The sequence below is a fragment of the Ictalurus punctatus genome, chromosome 13, assembly GCF_001660625.3.
Source record: "Ictalurus punctatus breed USDA103 chromosome 13, Coco_2.0, whole genome shotgun sequence".
Lineage (NCBI taxonomy): Eukaryota > Metazoa > Chordata > Actinopteri > Siluriformes > Ictaluridae > Ictalurus > Ictalurus punctatus.
Window position 1 is genome coordinate 2,007,819 of NC_030428.2, and position 25,742 is coordinate 2,033,560.

Genomic DNA, 25,742 nt, shown 5'->3' on the forward strand with positions numbered 1-25,742 from the left:
TTGAAAGAGGCTTACCAAATTTACCATGATGTTTTGAAAGAGGACTTTCTGGATACCATTAGGATCGGAAGTGGGAGAGAGACAAACAATTTAGAGAGACCTTGGTCTCACTCTTATCTTGCGGGGGCAGCTTGACTCAGCTACCCTTATAAATGGCTCCTCATGGTTTTCTCTTAAAATTAAGGCCTTCCTTGCGAGACAAGAATCTTCACCATCTGAATTATGAGTAAGTTTCTTTTATATTTTTCTGTATTTCTGGTTTATAATTTACTTTCATATTTGCTCTATATCGCTATTTTATATATATTTATACTGCTTGCAAATGGTTTGCTGTACATCCTACTTCATAATATCATTATATTACCCTTCTAATATCCTACATATCCTACTACTCTTTATATTACCCTTATAATATCTTAATACTCCTTTGTATTATTCTTATAAAGTTATAATGTTATGTGTGTGTGTGTGAGAGAGAGAGAGAGACAGAGAGAGTGTGTGTGTGTGTTATGTCTGCATGCCTGCCCTTGACTGTACGAGAGTGTGTGTGTGTTTGCACTCCTCAGCCGTTATACTTCTCTGTGACTAATAAACCATAGTGTGTTACTCTTAAAAGATCTCAAAGTGTGAATCCAATTCGTCAAAAAATATCCGCCTAATACCGCTTCTGTGTGTCTAGGTGCCCGTCGTCATTTTTCCTTCTCTCCTTTACTGGAGGGGCTGGATTTGGATCTGAACACTCACTGTCAGCTTGCGCATCTCACTGCTGACATCATGGTGCTACTTAACATTCTTCGCAGCATCCCCTCTGGAAATGGAAATGCGGGGTGTCCCCCCCCCTCAGATACAGAATCCACCCCGTGAATGTGTGTATTGACGCCTCTACACAGACAGACCCTCCTTCCAGCTTTCAGTCTGAGGATGATGTCACCTTCTCTGATCTGGGCTCTGACCATTCTTCCCTCTTCTCACCTGTCAGTCCGCCGTACTCTCAGTGGTCTCCTTATTTCACCTTTGCTGACTATCGAATGTCCCCAGGACGCACCCCATTTTCTTCCCCCTACCGCTCCCCTCAAGATTACGCACCCACCAGTCCTGTGAATTTTCAATAAAATTACATATTACTCTTACTAGGTCTCCCTCATGTTTATTTCATGTCAGTTTTATCCACAACACATAACACAGACCTTAAACATCCCTGATGGTACAATTGGTACAGTAATATGCAGGTGGGAGATTCATGGAACCACAACTAATAGTCTCCAGACAGGTCAACCATCCAAGATTAATGATAAGGAAGGTACAAGAGAACCCATGAGTCACTCAAAAGGAGTTGCAGGACAACCTGAAAGCAGCAGGAACATTAGTTGCAAAGAGAATAATAAGAACCGCAATTATCTATATTCCTACACAAAACTCCTTATACACTGACAGGCTCTGGGTTACTGATCGGAAGTTCGGGGGTTCAAGCCCCAGCATTGCCAAGCTGCCACTGTCGGGCCCTTGAACCAGGCCCTTAACCTTCTCTGCTTCAGGGGTGCTGTATCATGGCTGACCCTGCGCACTGACCCCAACTTCCTGACATGCTGGGATATGCGAAGAAAAGAATTTCACCGTGCTGTAATGTATATTTGATCAATAAAGACTCATTATCATTATAACCTTGGGGAATTGCTCAGATTAATGGGCCAAAATTTAACAACAACGCTGCAAAAAGCTAGTTGTTACTGTAGATGTCTCGAAGCTGTAACTGCCAACAACAGCTTTGAGACAAAGTATTAAGCTGGCAATTTGTGGTGTCCGAATTCTTTCACTATCAATGTTGTTTTTTTAAAAAACAGATTCCAGATTTTAATGACAAGTCAATGACTCCATTCTGTTTTGGTGCAAAGCGCCGCAAACGCATTGAGTATTTGTTAAAACTGTTTATTTTATAATGCTACAACAGCTATTTTGTTGTTTTGTGCCTTGTGAGTGAGTCTGATAAGAGCAAACCTTCCTGTCTGACATGCTTCCTGTCATAATTTGTAATGACTCAGTGTTTTTACCTGCTTTGGGGTAGGTGGAGATGAGCAAATCAGATGGATCTGGACGGAAAGCCCAAATGGAGCTCCGGTTTTGAGCTATCCAATTCCTGAGTGGGACGCCTTGTACCTCAACCAGAGGAAAGCGCCGGATTTAACCGGCCGCCTTGTTTACGGCTTCGTTGAAACTCATGGGTTCGTCCTTCTTGTCCATCTTGTGCCTTTCTGGATGTTCAATTGCAAGGCTTATTCAGTTCTCTTTTTATGGTTATCTCTAACTTCACTGAGTCCGGTTGGAGTTTTTGTATCAGCATGTGCTGTTTTCCTTTCCCCTTCTCACATTATTTATTTCTGAAGTGCAGAGCTGTTATATAAACTGTCACACCGACCATGGACAATTCCCCTCCCAGACTGCAAGAGGTCAACCTCACTAAAACTCTGGAATATTGTCTGCCTCACTTCCTGTGTTTGTGCTCACCTGTTTTGTGTTCCCCTAATTTAAGTTCTGTGTTTTGTTTCTATTTTATTGATGTGTTTGTACTGTGAGCCGCTTTTGTATTCATCTTGAGCTTGCCTTGCCCTAGTCCTTTGTTTGAGTTTTACAACTCAAAGGGCGGGGGACGGGACGGGACGACGTGTTCTCATGCAAATTGCGTCTGGTGTCGTAATAAAAAAGTGTTGACGTCAGTTGAGCTTTGAGACAAAGTATTAATGCTGGCAATTTGTGGTGTCCGAATTCTTTCACTATCAATGTTGTTTTTTTAAAAAACAGATTCTAGATTTTAAGTTCCATAGCTAAATTTGGTTGGATCGACACAACATGGTGAAAATATGGAGTCTAAGGACGGAGTTATTTTCAATACCCAACACTCACTTTTGTTACTTTCATCATTTGGGATTATTTTGGGCTGTCCATGAAATTTTCTTCAATGACTCCATTCTGTTTTGGTGCGAAGCGGTGCAAAAGCATTGAGTATTTGTTAAAACTGTTTATTTTATAATGCTATAACAGCTATTTTGTTGTTTTGTGCCTTGTGAGTGAGTCTGATAAGAGCAAACCTTCCTGTCTGGCTTAACATATCCTTCGCTAGCTAGATAGCTAGCTGCTATTGAACTTTCAGTCCAAGTCCATTTTAAACTATAGCAATAGCAATAGTGTTAGCAAGTAGAGTTAGCAACAAGCTAGCCAGCATCATTAATTATTAAATATGAGTCATCATTAATTAAATATGAGTAATAACTCTAACGTTGAGTATTACCTCCTCAAAGTAGTGATTAGAAGGACGAGTGTTAAAGACTTAATCAAGTACGGTGTCCGTATATTAACTGATCTAAACCTAATACTGCTATAAATTAATTTAAAAGTAGTCAAACGCACTTTATACTGTTCAATGATTTGACCTCACTCCATAAATGGGTAAAGAAATGGTAGGTGACAAGACCACCAAAAACTGACGAGTTAAAATGGCAAGCTGAGGGGTCTTTTTTTTCCAGATGGCTTTTACTGGTTCATCGGGCCTATATATATTCTTCTTCCTCTTCTTCTTCTTCTTCTTCTTCTTCTTCTTCAGTGAAATAAGTCAAACAACTTGGGGAAAACATGACAGTACTCAGTATAGCACTGGTATTCTTGTTTGCACTTATATAGTCAATGAGATGAGATGTCAGCGTTCAGTAAAATTGTCACTATACTCCTAAAAAATGAAACGCATTTAGTTGTGGCAGACATGGATTTGTGAGCACCTTCGTGCATTTTGTGTACTTGAACAAGAACTGCATTTCTCTGTAATCAAACAATATGAGTTGAGGTATTTGAAGCCATTTGATTGTCACATTTTGTAGATGGTATACATTTTGTATACATGGTATTTTGTAGATTTTGCTATACAGCAGAGAAGCTGGTTAAAGTTAAATGAAATGCTTGACTGTACTTGTACCTTGTTTGTGTGATGAATTCTTGCATTTCAAAACAAAAAGCTTATAGAACACCAGCCCTGTGTAATTATTTAACTCCCTTAGTATTACATTTAACCACATGTGAACTCTGAATCACTTTGGTGGACTTTCAACACCCACACCTTTCACAATATAACATTAACATTTAACACTAAGGTGGAGCAAATGGAATCTTCCATCCATCCATCCATCTTCTATACCACTTATCCTTCCTTCAGGGTCATGGGGAAACCTGGAGCCTATCCCAGGGAGCATGGGGCACAAGGCGGGGTACACCCTGGACAGGGTGCCAATCCATCGCAGGGCACAATCACATACACATTCACACACCCATTCATACACTACGGACACTTTAGACATGCCAATCAGCCTACCATGCATGTCTTTGGACTGGGGGAGGAAACCGGAGTACCCCAAATGGAATCTTGAGCCGTGTAAATATTTAATACTTAAAGTGTTAGTTTAATAACACGTTGTTAGTGTTAATTATGTCAACACTTTGGTGGTAGTCCCCCTATAAACACTGTGTAAATCTGTAGTGGGTAGATGTACTGGAAGTATATTTAAAAAAATAAAAGGGTCCAAATACTTCTTTCCCTCCACTGTATTCTCAGGTTTGTGTTTGGTGACATGCTCTTAATTCAGACCACTGGGTGTTAGTAGGGTTCAAACTAGCGGCCATGTTATAATTGTGTGGCAGTGGGGGCATTGGTTGGAGATGGAGAGGAGGCGGTGGAACCAGCAGGTATCGTGTGATCATCCTCACCTGTGCCTTATTACTGATAGGCTAATTAAGTGTGTGTTTCTCTGTGTTTTCAGTGAATGTCATAAACAGAGAAGGAAAGAGCATCATAGCTGGCAGGGCTTGCAACACACACACGTGCACAGAGCATGAACTTGAACCTTGAACTGGGCTAAATAATGAGTTAGTGATGGACCCTTTTCAGTTGGGTTGTTTTGGGGAGTTTTTTGGGTTGAATTTTTGAATGTATGCTGAAAAGTGTGGTGAAAAATAAATGTGAGCCCAGAGCTCTGCTGGAATTCTGCCAGCCTCCTGAATGTTCCTCTGCACACATGCACACTGGGTTCTACAGTGGTGCCAAAAGCCAGGACCAGGCCTTCATTGAGCTTTTTGAGCATGCTGCAGCTGCATGGGAATGGCCAGAGGATGAAATGGCTCTGTGATTCTTCCCCGTTACTGTTGGAGGGAGCCCAACATGCCTCCCACAGCTGTCGTCACGGACTCAGCAGGAGTATCCTAGTGTCAAGAGGGAGGTCCTGCAGCTGATGTGCAGTAGCTGAAGGATTCCTGTTGCCAGCGGTTGATGGCAGAGGAGCAGGACATGGAACAGATCATCAAGCTGATGGTACTGGAGCAGTTTATTGCTGGACTCCCAACAGCAACAATGGAGTAGGTCCATGAGTCCATGGATGCCATCTGATGAATCCCTGGATGAATCCATTTACCTCCTGGAGAATAATCTGGTGGTGGTCCCTGGTCCAGATATGATTTGTTTTTCTCTCTCTCTCTCTCTTTCTCTCTCACTCTGTGCCCCCCCAAGTTCCAGGTCCACAGAACCAAGGTGCCGGACCCGGTTTCCACCATGCTTTTCCTATCCTCCCTCTCTAATGTCTTCCATGCTCTGTCTCTCTTGCCATAGGGGGAACATCCTGTGCCCCCAAGAATTGGGGCAAAGCATGGGCAGGATTTTTGGTGCTGCATGGAATCCGGGCATTTCCAGGAGCAGTATTCCCTTGTGGAGGTGTGAATGCTGATCTGGATCCCTGATAGGCCTCAGGTCTCCGCTGATAGAGCAGGAATGTACCACATACCTGTGATTATTCAAGGGAGTACCCATCAGGCCTTTCTGGACTCATGGTGTAATCAGACCTCAGTACATCAAAGCCTGATTCGAGGCATTGGGAAATGCACGATTGGTGAAGGTGAGGTGTGTGCCTGGGGATATTCATGAATAATATAATAATACCAAACGCATAGTGTGGAGGTGACAGTTATTTAGGGGGTTTATTGTCCTTCCCAGCACCATGGGGATTCCCTTTGGGGACTTCCCATTGGAACTTTGCCATGCCTTGTGTAAGTGAGAGTAATCAATGGACAAATAATCCAGCCAGATATTGCACTCAGCTATCCATATTTTTCAATCATCAAGGATAAGTTATATCAAGTAACACAGGACACTCACACAAAAGAAGATACTACTCGATTATTGGTTCCGAAAAGCCTCAGGAAAATGCTTTTCCATTCAGCCCATTATATTCCCATGGTGGGGGCACCTGCCATCTAATGGCTTGTTTCTGTAGGCCAGGCATTTGTGGCAACGTAGGCAGGTGGTGTGTGGCATGCCGCAAATGTTAGCTGGTGACTTACCATTAATCAATCTCCCCTTCAAAAAAGAATTGGCATGGACCTTGTTGGGTCATTAGAGAGGTACACATGAAGGTTTTGCTTTGTGTTAGTGCTGGTGTATTATGTATATGATATCTGCAAACAGTTGCTCTGCCCAACATCTCAGTCAACTGTTGTGGACACACTTTCCTGAGTAATCCCTTGAGTTGGACTGACCAGGGCACTACATTTATGTCACAAACACTATGTGAGATTTACAAATTATTAGGGATTAAATTGATTCACACCAGCGTTTACCATTTGCAAACACATGGTCTGGTAGAGCAGTTTTATCAAATGCTAAAATTTCATTCATGAGGATTGAACCCCTGTTATTTGCAGTACGAGAGGTCCTACCATACTCCATGAATTCTCCCCATTTGACTGACTGTATAGGCACAAGCCCTGCGATGTCTTATGTCATTAGAGAAAATTAGGAGGGACCTTCACTCAGTTAAAAGAAAATCAATAGGTTTTGGACATGAGAGCAAAACTCCCCACCTAACACAGGGGACTTTGCATGAGGCCTGAGGACGGCAGTCTCAACTGTCTAACGGAAGCTCACCTATGGGAATTTGCACTGGGGGATAAAGTGCACGTATTACTTCCCACATCGAGCTCTAAATTATGCACAACATGGCAAGGGTCCTTTGAGGTCACATGTAGAGTTGGAGAAGTCGACTATATGGTCAGGCGAACAGATGGACGTGATGCACTGCATTTATGTGCAGTGTCCACCACACAAGTCTCCGCATAAGTTGTTCCTGGAGAAACGATAACTTATTACAACAAACGAATTAATATACACCTGTAATTTCCAGCTGCACTACTGTCACAGCTGCAATTATAGAAAAGTAATCAACACTTTCTGACCAATCAGAATACAGAATTCAACATTTCATCATCATATTTGGCCCAGGTTACTTTGCATTTGAATTTTATTTTTACTTTCTATATTACCAATGTTATTAAATATACATATTTACTAACACTATAATATTTTAATTTTACAACAGGGAACCATCTTGATCATCATAAGAAGAAGGAGCACAAGAAGAAGAAGAAGAAGAAGTAGAATAGGAAGAAGAATAAGAAACAGAAGAGGAAGAAGAAACAGAAGCAAAAGAAGAAGCAGCAGCAGAAGAAGAAATAAACCCTAACATTACTACTTACCTATAACCTTCTTTCAAAACAGTGATAACATAGAACAGAACCTGAGACGTTTTGGTAATATTTGTAAATTAAGTTATATTTATAATCACAAAACTGCACTCGTCTGAAACAAATATCCATTTAATTTCAGAAAAGTGCATGTCATATAAAGAGCAACATTCGTGCATCATTCCAGACACAGCAATGAACAACCAGTGTACAGAAATGCATCACATTGTTCACAGCCCCCCCACCCCCCCCCATAAGGATCATAACAGCATTGAAACACACAAACACACATTAATTTATCATTAGCATGCTCCATTCACAAAAGTAAATCTTTCGCATAAAAGGCAAATGAAACCATAAGATGATAAATAAAACTGTACAGCCAGTCCATAAAATGAATCGAGGTTTATAATATATGTCATATTTAAAATACTGTATATTCTTTACAGAATCCTTATTACATGGAAAACAGAAGAGGCGCTCTGTGATTTTTATCCTCGTATCCTTCACAACGTGAACGATCTCAAACTGTTGCTCGGACTGTGGAGTCGTTCGGTAGTCACAATAAACCAGATCACGTAGCATGAACTCTCAAAAATAAATAAATAAATAAATAGATAGATTCATTTTGAGCCTTGTAGAGAGGCCGTACTTCTGGGCCTCATTTGACTCTCAGGTAAAGACATTTAGAGGATGTTGTTTAGACATGTCTGTACTCAGTGGTTAGCTAGCTATTTATATTTAACTTACAAATGACAAAGTGCCCCTTGTTGCAACTCTTACTAGCTTATTTATCACCAGAATTTAAGTTAATGTTTAATTTTTTTCATTATAAAAAAGAGGGGCATTCGAGTTAACCTGACCTTTGTGAAACAGTAACTTTTTTTTTTCTAGCTTATTTCAATTGTCCAGTCTTGAATGGTTCAGGACTAGAATCAAAAGGATTAATATTTTTGCTTACCCTCTCACACTGACATGGAAACCTACTTAGATATTTTTCCCCACTCAATTGATCTCCCCAATTTGGTCATTTCCACCAATTCCCACCCAATCATGAGGTCCCTCTGCAACGTAGTTAAGGTTGGCAGGATGATCCTAAAATCACAAAGCGCACCTATTAATAAACAGAGAGAGAGAGAAAGCAGGAAGTCATTCTGAATGCACCAAGCGTGGAAAGTAAGCACAAATAACATCTGGATATCAGAAACGTTTTCATAAACATGTTACGGGAACGGCGGTATTCCATGAGATAGATATGGAATAACGAACACGTCGAGCATGCCGAACAACACCACCACATGTAAACGGACAGTTAGCGAGTACTTCTGTGAATCGTCGTTAGTTATAAATCAGCAACGCGCAGCTCGATGAAAAAGTAGTGACAAACTACAACCACAGCAATGGTTTAAATTTAAGACCACTTTTGAAGGAATTTTCTGGAAGCATCATCAAACAGGGTGTTATTGCAAGAGAAATTATTGCGTTTGAAATTGAAATACGGATGCGTTTTAAGCTTCAGGTTCACTGCATTGCAAATCAGAATAAGGTCTTCGAGCGGAACACGCTGCAAATAAAACCCGAAGATCAGGGAGGGATTAGAATAAAGACGATTTTAAAACAATTGCTCCGCTGACTCAAATCAATCAAGTTCCTCCACGTCAAAATGGGAATCGTTCCACTTTCTAAGCCAAGAGTTGGAACTCATTCCGGCGTCACCGCATGCTGGTTACTCATAATCCTCTGTCACTAACTGACAGGGATGAGCATCCAATCGGAAATGGATCAAAATTGGCAAAATGAGACAAGAGGTGAGTCATTTTGCTTCTAGAAAGTGGATCCAGGAAGTTCGTTGGTCAGCGTGTGCCAGCGCTCGACCTTCTGACCTTTGTTTTTCAAGCAGTCGATCCAGTGCTGCAGGGCGTCGCCCTGTGATTGACAGCCCAGAGACACGCCCCCTGTTTGACACAAACCAAAGGCGATTTAGGTGGATTGGCCTACACAGTAATCCAAAACAATACAGGAAGACTGAACAGACTTAATAGAAGTTACAGAATAAACACTGTGAGGTACTTTAATGGTCCTTCGGTTGCTGGACTGGGGGAACCAATAAAGGTTCTATGTACTGTAGTCCCCTAAAACAGAGTTTCCCTATTAGAAGTTATTCTTAATTATCCAATGAACACTTATAAAACCCTTAGAAAGATAAGGACCCTTAATGAACTAGGCTGTACTAGATCGCTAGTGTGAACTAGGCTTTAATGACTTTAAAATAAATAAATAAATAAGTAAATAAATCTCAGGATTTTAATGATATATTCATGAAATGTCTACACAGTTAAGTATTCCAGAAAGAAAACCTATTAACCATATCTGTGATGATACAGATGATACAGTAAATAGTGCCACAATTGTTGGACTCACCGATGAAATCGTTGGACTTCCCCAGGTCGTAATCCCACACGCTCACCTCCAGCGTTTTAGACGCCAACTCGTTAAACGTAATCTCGTAGAAAAACTCCTGCAGGAAACAGTGGAGTCTTGTACTTCTGATAAACATTTATGCCTGAAATTCCAACATGGCTTCTCATAGTAATACAAATGGGTAAATAGATATCCATGCCTCAGAGTTTATTAATTAATTGTGTGCTTTTTGTTTGTTTTTGCATTAGCCATCTAACACATTCTGGAAAACGTAACCTCACTGTGAACGATTACGGTAAATGTACGTAAAAAAATAACAATTATATATATATAAAATCAAAATAATTCTTTTGCTGTAAATTTATGGTAAAAATCACACGTTTTGGATATTTCTTCTTTTTTTGTGTATGTATTGCAGCATATTCTTGCTAGTTTGCGAGTTCGTTAGGTTGCTAGCTAACTAGCTAGGTAGAAACTGAACTGTTGCTCGTGCTTGCTAACATGTTTTAACGGCCAGCTATATGACTGGAGGGAATTCGCGAGGTCTGTTAAAGATGAGCAAAACGTCTGCGTGATATTTGGAACAGTTTCATTGTAATCATTCATCAATTGTAATTCGTTCTAAATTAAAATTTTGTGACTTGACCTTACGGTGCATGCGCTTAATTGGAAGGAAAGGTTACCAGAAAATGTTTGAAACATTAGAATGACATTTAGGTCCAAAGCTTGCGTCGTTACTTTGTTGACCGAAAGCAGTGTTATGTGTTTTTGTCCTATTTATGTTACTTGAATCGCATTATCTAGTACCTGACATTTAAACCATGTGCCTGTGCACATACACACACACACACACACACACACACACACAAACATATTCATACCTCGTTAAACTCAGGGTTTAGTGTTTTTTTAATCACAGCTGTCTTGTGCTTGGATTTCTTCTTCACGTCTGGCTTGAGGTACCTGTGATTGAGGTTGAGTGTGTGTGTGTGTGTGTGTGTGTGTGTGTGTGTATGTATGTATGTATGAGACAAAGATAAAAAGGGAGATTCTTGGTTAATGAAGTAGAGAGCTCATTTATTTTATATGAACCCCCCCATTGCTGTTCTTCCCATGTTCTTAATACAGCGAGTGTGCCTACGCATTATTCACCCATAATACACCAGGAAGCTAGACAAATGAAGAGAGAGTCAGTGTGTGTGTGTGTGTGTGTGTGTGTGTGTGTGTGTGTGTGTGTGTGTGTGTGCGCACACAAGATTGGGATGTATGTAGAAAGAAAGAGTGCTGAGAGAACTCGTCTCAAATGCCAAATTTATTATTCTGCCTCAGGGAAATAACTGCTTGTGTATGTGCGTGCGTGTGTGTGTCTGTGTAGAAAGGATTGTCAGAATGGAAATAAATTGAGGGAATATATGTAAAAAACGGTTGAAAAGAAAACAAGTTAGTAAATTAGCAAAGAAACATTCTCCTCAAAAGAAATGGCGTCCGTGCCTTTTACAGAAGTCAAGGAGACGCCTCGTTTTCTACGAGTACATGCTAATAGCTTTAGCTTTAGCGCTATCGGGTTACGATAGCGACGTCATCAATAGTTGTTTCTATGTTGGTCGATCTTGACTGGATGCGTGATACTGAGTAATTAAAATCCGCCCATTCGATCGGTGTATAGACATTTTAGTCAAATGTTACATAGATAGTATTAAAAATATGTATTTATGCAAAGCAAGACTTCTGATCGTCTTATAGATCGTCGTATAGATTGTACCACATGTCCTTGGAGCGAGGGAGAAAGAGAGAGACGTTGCCAGGTCTGCAGTTTTACAACAAAATGTCTATTTTTTGGGCGTTTTTGCATAAATAAATGACGTGCATTATTAGGTAATTATATTAAAAGAGAATGTGAGAACACGAGCATGACGCTCACGTTTTGACGTAGGGGTCGGACAGTCCGTTAACGTCCATGGCTGCAAGATGGGCGCAGCGTTTGACGCCGACGCACAAACCGCCCTTCGTTCTTTCTTTAGCTTCTGGAGGAACATCGCCACCTTCAGGAGTGTGAGCTGGAGGCAGGAACTGCAAACACAGCAGCAAGCGGCCACGCTCTTCCAAACTGCGCTGCTGCTCGCTCTCCCACTGCGCTCAAACAAACATATTGACACATGTTTTGGTCTTGTTGTGGTATAAGAGGAATAAAACACTTTGGAACTGCTGTTATAGGTAAATAGATACAGTAACATCATACAATAGCATAGGGCACCTGGATATTTTGAGTAGGACCTTATTAAAGTCCATTCCTATAGCATACTGTTATGATTAGTGTGGTTTGGTCATCAGTAGGTGATAAGTTTGTGCCCCTGGTGCCACTTGGAATTCATTAATTAAGTAAGTAAGTATATAATTAAATATACAGTATAGTTCAATTTAAATAGGGGCATAAATAAATAAAGGTGGCTCATAATGTTGCGTTTGCTCTTTAATCGTGTAAAACATTTTGTTTATTTTTGTGACACTTCATTTTTGAGTAGCGCCGTCATCTCGTTTTTCAATATTTTAGACTGTAGGCTATAAAATGAGGAGCTCATCACCACCATCACAGCTCTGGCTTTGTTGCATGAGTTGTATTTCTAGTCAGTGTTGATAATAATGAACTTTGAGTGCTCAAATCTCATGTAATAAACTTGACGACTTGAGTAACGAGCTCAGTGGTAAACACCTGCTACCTCCAGAGGAATCATTTTGAAATTTGCAAACCTGGCTTGAAAGACCCAGTCGGTTCGCTGCTGGAAAAACAAATGAGGACGGAGTTTAAAAGTGAAAAAAACGACATGATGTTTATTTGCTGGAATCTGGAATTTTGTGGAGAAGCTAGCCAAATTAGTCAAACTAGGGCAAACAGAACCGTCCCCTGAGGGTTACATTTTAACCACAAAAGAAGTGTTTCCATGTTTGCTTATTTCTATTGTGCTCTTTGCCTCTGGCATTGTGATGTCACTAAAATTATTTACAAAAGTCATTAAAATACTGTGCCAAAATAATTTTTTTTTTTTTTTTTTTGGTCAGTGTTGGTGTCTGTTGGAGAATGTTGTTGCTTGATGGAGATCGGTGGTGTGTGATAGAAAATGTTGGTGTTTGATGGAGAATGTTGATGTTTTTTATGGTGAATGTTGCTGTTTGATTGTGAATGTTAGTGTTTGATGGAAAACAGTGGTGTTTAATGGTGAATGTTGGTGTTTGATGGTGAATGTTGGTGTTTGATGGAGAACAGTGGTGCTTAATGGTGAATGTTGGTGTTTGATGGTGAATGTCAGTGTTTTTTATGGTGAATGTTGGTGTTTGATGGAGAACAGTGGTGCTTAATGGTGAATGTTGGTGTTTGATGGTGAATGTCAGTGTTTTTTTATGGTGAATGTTGGTGTTTGATGGAGAACAGTGGTGTATAATGGTGAATGTTGGTGTTTGATGGTGAATGTCAGTGTTTTTTATGGTGAATGTTGGTGTTTGATGGAGAACAGTGGAGTTTGGAGAATGATGGTGTTTGTTGGAAAATGTTGGTGCTTAATGGAGAATTGTTGTTGCTTGATGGAGAAAGGTGGCATTTGATGGAAAATGTTGGTGTTTGATGAAGAACAGTGGTGTTTAATGGTGAATGTTGGTGGTGACAGGCAGTGTTTGGTGGAGAACAGTGGAGTGTGGAGAATGATGACATTTGTTGGAGAATGTTGGTGTTTAATGGAAAATGTTGATGTTTGATGGACAGTGTTGTTGCTTGTTTGACAGTACTGGTGTACGAAGAATGTTGTTGATGATGGTGTTTGTTGGAGAATGTTGGTCTTTGGTGGGAAATGTTGGTATTTGTTAGAGAATATTGGTGCTTGTTTGAGAATGCTGTTGCATGGAAAATATTGGTGTTTAATAAAGAATATTTGCGTTTGGTGGAGAATATTGTTTTTTGGTGGTAATTGTTGGTGTTTGATGGAGAATGTTGGTGTTTGTTTGAGAATACTGGTGTATGGAAAATGTTGGTGTTTCATAGTGAAAGTTAGTGTTTCATGATGAATGTTGATGATTGACAGGAGATACTAATGTGTCTATGAAAATAATGCTGTTTGCTCATAAATGTCTTGTGTTGAACAATAAAGATCTATTTGTTGCCACAGTTTGTTGGAGAAAATTTGTAGTTATTTGAAGAATGTTGACACATGATAGTGAATTTTGGTTCATTTCAGAGAATGTCTCTTCAGTGGTTTCACTCAGTTTGTTTAGATTCTTCACACTTCTGAGAAATGTCCTCTATTCACTCCCCCTCCTCTACCGCATCAGTATCTCATGTTACTGAACACATTGTTTATTTGCACGCAAATGCGAGTCTACGTCATTCTCTAACAAGCTGGTCACATAGCTTATTAGCAACAAGCTGTTGCAGGGCCAGAGCAGACAAAGATGGATGGAAGTCAGATGGAGAGGAAGACAGAAGAACGAGGGAGTGTGAAGAGAAGGGGAGGAGGAAACGAATGAAAAGCGAGAGACAAAAACAAGAGAGCAGTGGAGAGTGAGTCACTCATGACTACAGGCAGCACTTATACATACAGATGTGTATATTTATAGCCTTCCACTGGCGAGATATTTTAGGATGTGCATGTGCACTAATGCAAAGTAAAGATGCAGATTTTTCCAGCAGTTCCTAATCAGCGTCTTCCTCAAAACGTTATGTAAGATGTTCCTCACGCAAAGATGTTCCTCTTACTACTAGGGATGCATTGATATCAATAAACTATCCTACTCAATGAACCTAATTATCATCTGACCACCCCCATTCCTATCTGTTTATTGTCTTTTCCAGTTCCTTGTAAAGAACCTTCTTCTTGGACTCTTGTGGCCAACTGGAAAGTCGTGTATGGTGATCTGCTGCTCTGTTTGTCTGCTGTGTCATCTGCTCTGGTAATGAGGGGACAGGAGAATGGGAAGACAGCTGCTGCCCTTGGAGATGTTGGACTCTGAAGCATTTTCTAAAATATGACACATTTTCTGACACATTTTCTGACACATTTTCTTTAAATATGTAGTGGATGACAGAGCATGGGCATGACACATACTAATGCAGCGGGGAAATGTCTAAGCTCAGTGAATTGTTACTGGGATACAGAGGAGGTGAAAAAGAATGGATATTTACCTCCCGTAGATAACAGGAGATCCCTCGCAGTGCTGTGGTCATGGCAGTAGGAGACGCCAGCTGAGACACATAGAGATAGTGTTACTCCAATACAATCTGCCTACAGTTGAAGAAAAGAGAGGTTCCTCAAGGGTTCTTTGGAAAGTTAGTTCGACTTTTAGAAAAAGGTGGTCCTTAAGGGTTCTTTAGGTGGCCATTTGTTCTACACTCTTAGAAATGGGATCCTCATTGGTTTGTTGAAAGATTAACAGTTCTACACTCTTAGAAAAACTAGCCTTCCTCCAAGGTTCCTCAAGGGTTTGTTCTTTGGATGGGTAATGTTTCTACAGCTACTCAACTATTCTTAGAAAAAAGGCATTTCTGAGAGGTTCTTTGAATGATGAATGGTTTAACACCCAAAAAAAGTATTCCTAAAAGGTTCCTCAGGGGTTCCAGGGACGGTTAATAGTTCTAGATGCTTAAAAATTGGATTCCTGGAAGGTTCTTTGAATAGTTAATGGCTTTATACAAAACTGTTCCTCAACTAAGCATTCCTCAAAGGTTTCTTGAGATGGGATTTCTAAAAGTTCTTAAAAGCTAGTTGATGGCTATTTTGGATGGCTAAAAGTTTTGTTCTTTTACAAAAAATTATACATCAATACAAAGTGTTCTTTGTGTTGATAATGCTTCTTCACTTTAGAAAACAAAGGTTCCTTAAGAGTTCCTTGAATGGTTCACTGTTCCACTCTCAGTAAAAAAATTGCTACATAGAACCTTTAAGGGGTATTTTTTTTTCTTATTTCTTATTTCTTATTTTATGTCACTCAAAAATACTAACACTGTTAATAATAAGTGAAATTTAATGAAGACAACGTGGTTTGTGTTACTATTAGCAAAGTTCTTCAAGCCATCTGTCTGCACATTTGATCAGTTGGTAAATGGTTGAATAATTCATATGTTGCTGCTGCTGGGCATTGCAAATCTCCATACACACACACACACACACACACACACACACACACACACACTCACAGGAGGTGGGTGTTCCAGGCAGACATTGAAGTGCTTGGGTTGATCAGGCTTCACTCGCCGCAGGGCCACACGAGACTCGCCGATGAACTCGTTATGCGTCAGCTTGTCCTCATCACACACAGACACTCTGGGAGACAGAGAAAGTAAGCCAGGCAGACAGACAGAGAGGATGTTAGACAGAAGCAGTCATACTGGATCACATAAAAACTGTCCCCAAACACAGCAGAGGATACAAAAGAAAATACTTTTGGCGAAGTTTCACTTCACCTTATCTAGTACTACTGATTGTGCATTCAGTCAGCAAGCAGTCACTCTCGATTAAGTGTTTAAGTGAGATTAAGAAGCTAAACAAACAAAAGGCTCTGGAAACAAGAGGCTTCAGGCACAGACTCATCAAGACTGAACAGGGTTACAGTAATGACACATTGTGTGGCATAAGTAAAGCAATTCGGCTCAGTGAGAAAACAACAGCTTTGCCTTGGCATTAATGTCCACAGCTCGGGGTTGGTACAAACATGATTAAGATGAAAATATTATTATTTTACTATGCCAGTGAAATGGTGGTGCTTGCCTTCAGAGAGAATCACTCTGGGCACCAGAGGCTGTTTTTTTAAATAAAAATGAATTAAGGTTGTCCTTCAAGTGTAGGTCTTTATTAGTATGTATTGATACCATTTTTTTCTGACTGAGTACAAGTTATATGTTCAGTGCCCTCTAAAAGTGTTTGAATGGCAAGGCCAAGTCTTTAGTGTTTTTTTTTTGTTGTTTTTTTTTTTTTTTTTTGGGGGGGGGGGGGGGGGGGGTTGGGGTTTGAGATCAAACGATGAATATGAGATTTCAGCCTTCATTTCCTGATCTAGATGTTCGAAGCCAGCCATTTTTCAGGTGAACAAAAAAAATATTGGAACATGTGACTGAGGGATGTTTCTTGTTGCTCAGGTGTGCCCTGTTAGATTGATTGTTTATTGGAATTAATAACTCTGGACGTCTACTCTTGGTTTTAGCCATGAGTTTCAGCTATGAAGACTGAATTTGTTGTTAAAAAAGGATAAACCAACATGAAGACCAGAGAGATGTCTATAGTAGAAAAGCAAGCCATTTTGAAGCTGGGAAAAGAAGGAAAATCAATCAGCGCCATTACACAAACATTGGGCATAGCCAATAGAACAATTTGGAATGTCCTGGATAAGAAAGAAACCACAGACATGGAGCAGGTCGGAGAAGGAAAACAACAGCAGTTGTTGAGCTGGGAAGAAAACCCCAAAAACAACGGTCAGTGACATCACCAACAACCTCCACAGAGCAGGGGTGACGGTATCACAATCCAATCCGATCAAACAACAACTGACAGAAGACTCGTATTCATCTTTTGATCTTTAGTGAAATAATAGTTTTCAACACAATACAATAGAAACAGGCTGAATAAGCATAGAACGATGTAGTGGAGAGGAAACAGAGTGAAGGCAGGGGCATTGAATAAAACTGCAAAAGTATGCATCTTCTAAGCATTTCTGGATGCTGACTAATGTTCCTCTTTGTTCAGACAGCCTCGTTTTTTCTTTCGTTTTATTCTCTCTTTCTCTGTCTTGGCAAAATTGGGTCCTGTCACCAGCTTTCCAGGAACTCTCTGGTAACGCAAAAGCAAAGATGGTTCAAACGCTGGCCACTAATTTGCTGCACATCAGCCTGTCATTCCTGAGCAACTTGAGAACATGGGTTTACAAAGTAAGAGAGAGAAAGAGAGAGAGAGAGAGAAAGTCACGATGAATATGCAGGAAGTATGCCAAGAAGTTGGGGTCATGATACGGTGCAGGGTCAGCCATGATACAGCACACCTGGAGCAAAGAGGGTTAAGGGCCTTTCTGTGCTCACAGAAAATCAGCTCGAGCGTGTGCTTAACCCATCTCTGAATACGTCTAACTTTCCTTGCATTATTAATGATGCAACTTTTGCACATAAAATGCCTTGATTAAATCACTGAGCAGTTTATTGGGGTCATTTCCTCACAGGATTTCAGTATAATTAACTTATTTTTCATTGAACATATATTTTAAGGTATAAATGTATCTACTCTCATACACATAGAACCCCCCGCCCCCCACAAAAAAAAAAAAAAAAAATTCCAGAAGTTGGTCACACCGAATCTACTGGAATCTATTTCTAACACAGATGCAGTGTTATGTCTTTGTTGAGTGTTTGCTTTTTTTTCAGTCCGTTTCTGCAGAGGAGAATATTCTGACCTGCCTCAAGCTGTCTGACACACACACACGCACACACACACGCACACACACACACACACAAGCGCGCGCGCTTGTTCACTACTCACAAGCTCTCTGAGGGTCAGTGAAAATGCCCCTCAGAAGAAATTATGACCTCAATCTGTCACTATAGCTGGATGAGAGACACACAGAGATAGAGCATGAGAGAGAGAGAGAGAGAGAGAGAGAGAGAGAGAGAGAGAGAGAGAGAGAGAGAGAGAGAGGCAGAAAGAGGAAAGGAGATAGAGAGGGAGAGAAGGTGCTGAAGGCTTCATACAGCTCTCTTGTTACAGCATGATACATCATTTAAGGCAACATACATAGATAATGGAGTCTGGGTTATGACTGATCAGAAGGTGCAGCAGTAAATCAGAGGTTTATATTAACATGCTCGTTCTAATATGTTATAGTTTCTAGAAGTAACAACTCATTCACAGGTACTTGTATGTGTATGGCTCCACATAATCTAAAACTGATGGATTATCTGGAAAGACATGATAATGAGGTGAAAGTGTGTAGACCTTCCAGCTAACGTTCCAAAAAAAAAATCTGCCATGAGTTCAGAACCCAACAGTTTCATCCAAAAATATGTTAGACTGGGCTTTCATCAACATCTGAATGTGAGTGAGGATTAGGATGCCACACTGTGTTTCCAAGTAGTGATGAAGGTCACACAGTGTTTGTTTTTTGTTTTTTTACCCAGTGTTTTTATCTGGCCAACATGAAGCCAACGCAAGGACACCCATGTCAGCATGTCCAGATTTTTGGAAGCTTATGAGGGTGCATGGGAGCAGAGCTAGCATAAACAGGCTGGAGCTGGCTGCTTGTCATTAGTCTGATTTCAGATGTCAGACAGTGGACAGTGGGGCGTTTCGACAAAGTTCTGACATTCCTTTAATTTAATAAAGAAGTTTTGACGATGTCTCTCAATAACTGAACATTTCCTAAGTGAGTTTGCAGGGGTTAACGCCACAGTAATGGTGGACGGGGTCTATGTGGTATCCTTGGATAGAGCTGGGCAGAAATTTCACACTATTTTTTAGCATTTGAGCTGTAAATCCAAGATTATTTCAAGCAAAACTAAAAAAAATGAGGAAATGAAATAACAAGTAACAAATATATGTGATATATAGCCATATTTGGCAATTACCATACTTCAGATACTAAGATACAAGCCATCTCACATGTTTCATGAATTCAGCATTCATTTAGCAAATCTTTTATCCTAAGAAAATATTTCAATACAAGCACAGAAGCACCTAGCTGAAACATTGAGTACTAAAGGTATTGTTCAAGGGCTGAACTCGTGGTGGTTTGTTAGCCAACAGCTTCAGCTACTGAATTATCAGTGTGGCTATAAGTCAGCGCAGGTCGATGCGGTCCCAAACCCCAAGCTGGAGAGCGAGTCGAGGTTCCTTATCTGCTTTAGGATTACATCTAAGACCAGCAGGACTGTAAGCAAATACTGCACCATTGTTAGAGAACCAAAAGTCCACCTGAAATAAAGGGATGAATCTATAGTATTTAAGGTTTTGTCCAGTACCAGTATACCAGACACAAGCCCTTTTTTTCCCCTCAAGCTGTTTGAGAGTGACAGCCAATGCTGTAAACAACATGGACCAAAAGTAAAAATGTGATAATCATCAGTGAACCACAGAGAAGGGAAAATAAACCCGATTGACAGACCTACAGAGGGTTATATTTATACTACCTGAGTGTTTTTCTGTACATGTCCTCCTCCGTTATACCGCAGTAGGTAAGTGTCTCATTCCACACAGGGTTCAGGGTGTTCTTCACAATCTTAGTCTTCAGCTTGTTTGCCTGGATGGATAAACATCGACAAATGGGTATAATTAACACAGTAATCTGCGACTGGATAACCCGAAGAAGCACTATAATTTGAAACCATTACTCAATAAAATGCATGGTTTTAATCCAGGAAAAAAGTGCTTCTGGGTTTTTAAAAGCTTGAGACATGAAAATGAGAGAAAATCACTTTCTCTATTCGGTCGAGCTCCTTCAGTAAAAACAGAATGAAATCTCCACTATTAGCCAAACACGTTAATTCAAGATACAGTACAAGTTAACCGACACCATGCATTATCCTGCTAATTCACCTTTGCCAGCTACACTAATTTAGGTAGGAATGAAAAGTACCACAGTGGGATTTTTTTTCTTGTCATGGATGATCCAACACCATGACTTGCTTGTTATATTCTGTCTCAGAATAGCTGGAGGTCTATCTGTTAATTCTCCTTGAAAGACTGCAGAGTCACTGAATTGATGTTTTACGGGAAACAGATTAACAGTCATATTGGAGTAGTTTTGAGGGCAAGGCTGGCCTGTTATCCATCCCACTCGGGAAGATGCTGCTCTCATTTCTTGCAACATAGCACATAGTCTCAGAACAGGCCTAGTTAATCATTGACAATCCACAGCCAAGGCCAAGGAGCAGACAAGCAGGATAAACCGACCATCTGCTAGCTGCACTCAGTTGTCACCTAGGTTCCACAATATAGAGCCTGTCGGTTCCATGAGCTAAATAAAAATGTAGAAACGCTCAGAAAGTTTGCTTTAGTAACCTAATTACAACCCCCAAAAAAATCCTAAAAAGTTGGGACAGGATGGAAAATACTAATAAAAACAAAGAGGTGTGATTTGTAAATGTACTTTGACTTGTATTTAAACAAACAAAAAATGTATAAAGATGAGGTATTTGATGTTTTACGTTATCAACTACATAGTTTACTTGATGGTAAACATTTATTTTGAAATTGATGCATGCAACATGTTCCAAAAAAGGACAAGGGCGATTTAGGACTAATAGCGATGTGTCAAGTTGAAATAAGAAGGTGATGTGAAACAGGTGAGGCGATCGTCTAATCATAGTATATAAGGAGCCTCCAAAAAAGGCCTAGTACTTCAAGAGCAAGCACGGGTCGAGGCTCGCCAATCTGCCAACAGATGCATCAGCAAATACTCCAACACTTTGACAAGAACATTCCCCAAAGATAAATTGCTAGGCTTTTGGGCATTTCACCTTCTACATTGCACAATATAATTAAATATATATAATGCGCATGATTTCTGCTCGCTTAGACGTCACTGTCTTAAAAACGAGTCTGTAATTGAGATCCTGACATGGGCTCGGGAATACTTTGCTAAACCTTTGGCACTCAACACCATTCGCCGCTGCATCCACAGATGCAAGTTTAGGCTTTACTGTGCAAAGCAGAAGCCACACATCAACACTGTCCCGAAGCTCCACCAACTTCTCTGGGCTCGGTCTCATGTGAGATGAACAGTAGCACAGTGGATTCGTGTTTTGTCTTTTGATGCGTCGACATTTCAAATAGTTTATGGATAAAACAGCGGTCGTGTTCTCCGTGCCAAAGAGGAAAGGGACCATCCAAACTGTTATCAGCGTCAGGTCAAAAGCCAGCTTCTAGTCATGGTATGGGGAGTGTCAGTGCCCATGGCATGGGTAACTTGTACGTCTGTGAGTGCAGCATTAATGCAGAAAGATATGTACACATTTTGGAGCAACATATGCTGCCATCCAGAGCAGGACAATGCCGAACCACATTTTGCCCGGATTACAAGCGCATGGTTGCGTAAGCAGAGAGTGCGGGTGCTAGCATGGACTGCTGCAGTCCTGACCTGTCTCTGATTGAGAACGTGTGGCGCATTATGAAGCGCAGCTGAAGAAATGCATAACGGATGAATGGGGCAAAATTCCGCTCGCTAAACTTAACCAACTGGTGTCTTCACTCAGCATCCAAACGCTTAATAAGTGTTATTAAAGAAAAGGTGATGTTACATAGCGGTAAACAGTCGACTGTCCCAACTCTTTTGGAGTGTGTTGTAGTCATCAGATTTGAAATTAATGTATATTTTCAAAAATAAATTAAATTCAAAGTAAAACTTTAAATAATGTGTTCATAATGTGTTTGCAATTTAGTACAGGGTGACTTGAATTTCCAAATTATTCTTTTTATTTTTGTTTTTTGGTTGTTGTTTTTTTTTGCATTTTCCATACTGTCCCAACTTTCTACAGAATTGGAGTTGTAACATAAAATTAGATCATACTGAATGCTTAGAGTCAATGTTTCGCTACACACTAGATAAGGTAGCTCCACTTAAAAGAAAAATAATTAGAGAGAAAAAGCTAGCACCCTGGTATAATGATCACACGCACACCTTAAAACAGACCACTTGATAATTAGAACGTAAGTGGCGTCAAACCAAATTGGTAATATTTCAAACAGCATGGAAGGAGAGCCTACTGAACTATTGAAAATCTCTTAGCGATGCTAGATCAGTATATCTCTCCACCCTGATTGAAGATAACAAAAATAATCCTAGATTCTTATTCAATACTGTAGCAAAATTAACTAGGAATAAAACCACCAGAAACTTGCAAACAATTATTATATAGCAGCAATGATTTTATGAATATCTTCACTGGCAAAATTGACAAAAAATTCAGACTATTAATTTATAACCAGACAGTCTTATAACTAACCCTGTAGATGATAATATAGCAAATCAAATCAACGATTAGAATGTTTTACTTCCCCTAGAGAGACCGAACTAGCTTCATTATTTTTCTCATCAAAATCATCACCTTGTACAGAATACTAGATCCATTACCTACTTGTTTCTTTAAACAGATTATTCTAGAAGTAATTGAACCCCTATTAAAAACAATCAATTCTTCCCTTAGCACTGGCTATGTACGTAAATCACTTAAACTAGCGGTTATCAAACCCCGATTAAAAAACCTGACCTCGACCCCTGTCAATTGTCCAGCTATAGACCTATATCAAATATAGCCTTTATCTCCAAGATATTAGAAAAGGTTGTACACAGCAGCTATGCTCATACCTACATAGGAACAGCATTCATGAAATGTATCAGTCAGGATTTAGACCTCATCATAGCACAGAGACAGTGCTGGTTAAAGTAGTAACTGACCTACTACTGGCCTCTGATCAGGGTTGTGTCTCCTTGCTTGTGTTGCTTGACCTTAGTGCTTTTGATACAATTGATCATACTATTCTCCTTGATAGACTAGAAAATGTTGTTGGCATTAAGGGAAAGGTCCTCTCCTGTCTCAGGTCTTATTTGACCAATTGTTATCAGTTCGTAGATATAAATGGAGACTTCTCCATGCATACCGAGGTAAAGTTTGGAGTTCCTCATCGCGTCTCAGGGATTTTTCCTCACCACAATCGCCTCTGGCTTGCTCATTAGGGATAAATTCATACATTTAAAATATATATATCCTGAATTTATCCAGAATTTGGAGTATCCTGAATATATCCTGAATATATCCAGAGTTTGGAGAATAAGAAGTGGTCTTTTCCCCTATACTGTGTGCTCACATGCCCAAAAATAGGCTGTGTGGGTGGGATGAAGCCCTCATCTGACCAGCCAGATGAAACCAAGGTCCTCATTAGGAGGCATGGTGAACAAACTCTGATGTCTGATCAAGGTTATTAGAGGTCATTTAGTCATGGCTACATGACTACATACGATGAGATTATTTTGTTCAAAACGCAAGTCATAGATGAATTACATTGACACTATTGTTTGAGTTATTTCTATTGTATTTTCAGGTGAAAGAATAAAAGAAAAAATGTTTATTTTTCTTTACACCACCGTACTTTGAATTCTGCAATTTGTCCATACAGGCAGGTCACGCAGAGCCCCACTATGTAGTATAATGGTAACCTACACAAACTCCTCATTTTCATACATAAACTCTGTAAGTGAAAATAAATTGCTATTTAACATACATAAGGTGATGTTTGATTGATTTACTCGCCTTTATAGATGTTAGACAATTGTGGTGCAGCGTGTTCATTGCCCTGTTTAGGTCCATAGAATTATTCATGCTTAATCCTAGTGGTCAAGAATGGGAACTGCAACTAGTGCTAATAAAGGCCCACTGCGGCAGGCATCATGCTGCCACATGCTTGGGGGAGGAGCCACGGACAAGGACTAATAAATAAAAACAACAGGAGAGGGTTTCCTATAAAAAAAAAAAAACAGCTGATATAAAAAAGAAAAATGTGTCTTCCTTTTCCAATGCTTAAATTATTTGGGCTAATTCCACGTCCTTTGTGTGTTTTTGAGATATCTAGATATCTGCTACAAAAGATCAGCTCCATCACCTGAGGCTGAGATAAACCTCTCTCTGTTACTGTCTCTCTTTATCCTAAGGAGTTTTGTGGTTGTGTGATGTAAATAACAGCCACAGATTATCCCAGGCAACAATTTATCAGCAGAGGACATGAAAAATGAAAGTAGAACAGACCTTGCAGGCACCAGGGAGCAAGTGGAGTTTCACATAAGGGTCAGCTAAACCATTGAAATCCATGGGCTTCAGACCCTGTAACACAGTGAGACACAGAGATGAAGAGAGAGAAATATTTACCTGGTCCATCATGAGTGCAAAAAAACAACAATCATTTTCCTGCAGGAAATTCTACTTAGGTCTATGGGAGAGATCTAAGCTCAGTCAGCATTTTAAATGTAAAGATTGACTGGTCTACATAACAATAATTTATATCCGTTGTGATGTTTTATTAAAACTGGGGATTAAATGATGATTGGTTGGATGTACTGTTGCCTTTAATGTTAAGGCGGCCTGCAGAGCAGAAGCTGTCATGTGTTTAGTCATGGGGGGGGGGGGGGGGGGGGGGATTGCCCTGGAAAATCCTTTTCTAAAAAAGACACAAGTTCAAGTGTATCAATATCCTGTTTTGTTCATAGAGGCAAAGTTCTTCCATATCTATGTCATAGATAAGGGAGATATCTATGGCAACTGTTGAAATTGTTTCCGAGACCAGTAATGAAACTGTGGGGGTGAAAGAGTTTCGTGATAAAAATTGGAAACTCATATTAAGAGAGCATTTCTCATGAATTACAAATGACAGGAAGGCAAGTGAAACCATTCGGAGGAGGTAGCTGGCATCTGGGAACTAAAATCAAATCAGTTTCCCAGTCGCAAAAGAAAGCAATGAATAAACAAGCACACTGTGTGTGGTGCTGCTTCGATAAAATATCAGCACATCCTGAAGTGTTTTATTCCTCTTATACTGCAGCAATTTGCCAACAATTAGTTATATTTTTTATTAATAAGCGACACGTAATACTTTTTGTCCATTTAGAGTTACGTTTAATGTTCTGGAAGGTCTTTGAAACAGGTTAGTTCCTTCTCGCATTTACATTATAGCAGCTACATTCTCTCACCAGCCTCTCTTTCCTGAAGTTGAAGACAAAAAACACAGCATATCATGTCGATGTGTGAGAAACCGCAAAGAATAAAC

The 25,742-nt window shown here is 40.0% G+C and overlaps 1 protein-coding gene and 1 long non-coding RNA gene across 2 annotated transcripts in view; one reads left to right on the forward strand and one right to left on the reverse strand.

Moving 5' to 3' along the window:
* Positions 1 to 7,609: 7,609 nt before the first annotated feature.
* The window catches only part of LOC108274005 (double C2-like domain-containing protein alpha), a 31,231-nt gene continuing 13,098 nt past the window's right edge, over positions 7,610 to 25,742 (reverse strand). Inside the window, exons 4-11 of the mRNA XM_017483760.3 lie at positions 24,728 to 24,802; positions 20,117 to 20,226; positions 16,148 to 16,274; positions 15,137 to 15,196; positions 11,891 to 12,099; positions 10,851 to 10,932; positions 9,970 to 10,066; positions 7,610 to 9,503 (exon numbers count right to left, since the gene is read on the reverse strand). Coding sequence (XP_017339249.1) covers positions 9,373 to 9,503; positions 9,970 to 10,066; positions 10,851 to 10,932; positions 11,891 to 12,099; positions 15,137 to 15,196; positions 16,148 to 16,274; positions 20,117 to 20,226; positions 24,728 to 24,802 — 891 coding nt within the window. The 3' untranslated portion in view covers positions 7,610 to 9,372. The remainder of the gene's footprint in view (positions 9,504 to 9,969; positions 10,067 to 10,850; positions 10,933 to 11,890; positions 12,100 to 15,136; positions 15,197 to 16,147; positions 16,275 to 20,116; positions 20,227 to 24,727; positions 24,803 to 25,742) is intronic.
* Positions 13,681 to 14,913, forward strand: LOC128634594 (uncharacterized). The gene is made up of 2 exons (XR_008397769.1): positions 13,681 to 14,515; positions 14,807 to 14,913. It is a non-coding gene; the product is annotated as an uncharacterized LOC128634594 (long non-coding RNA).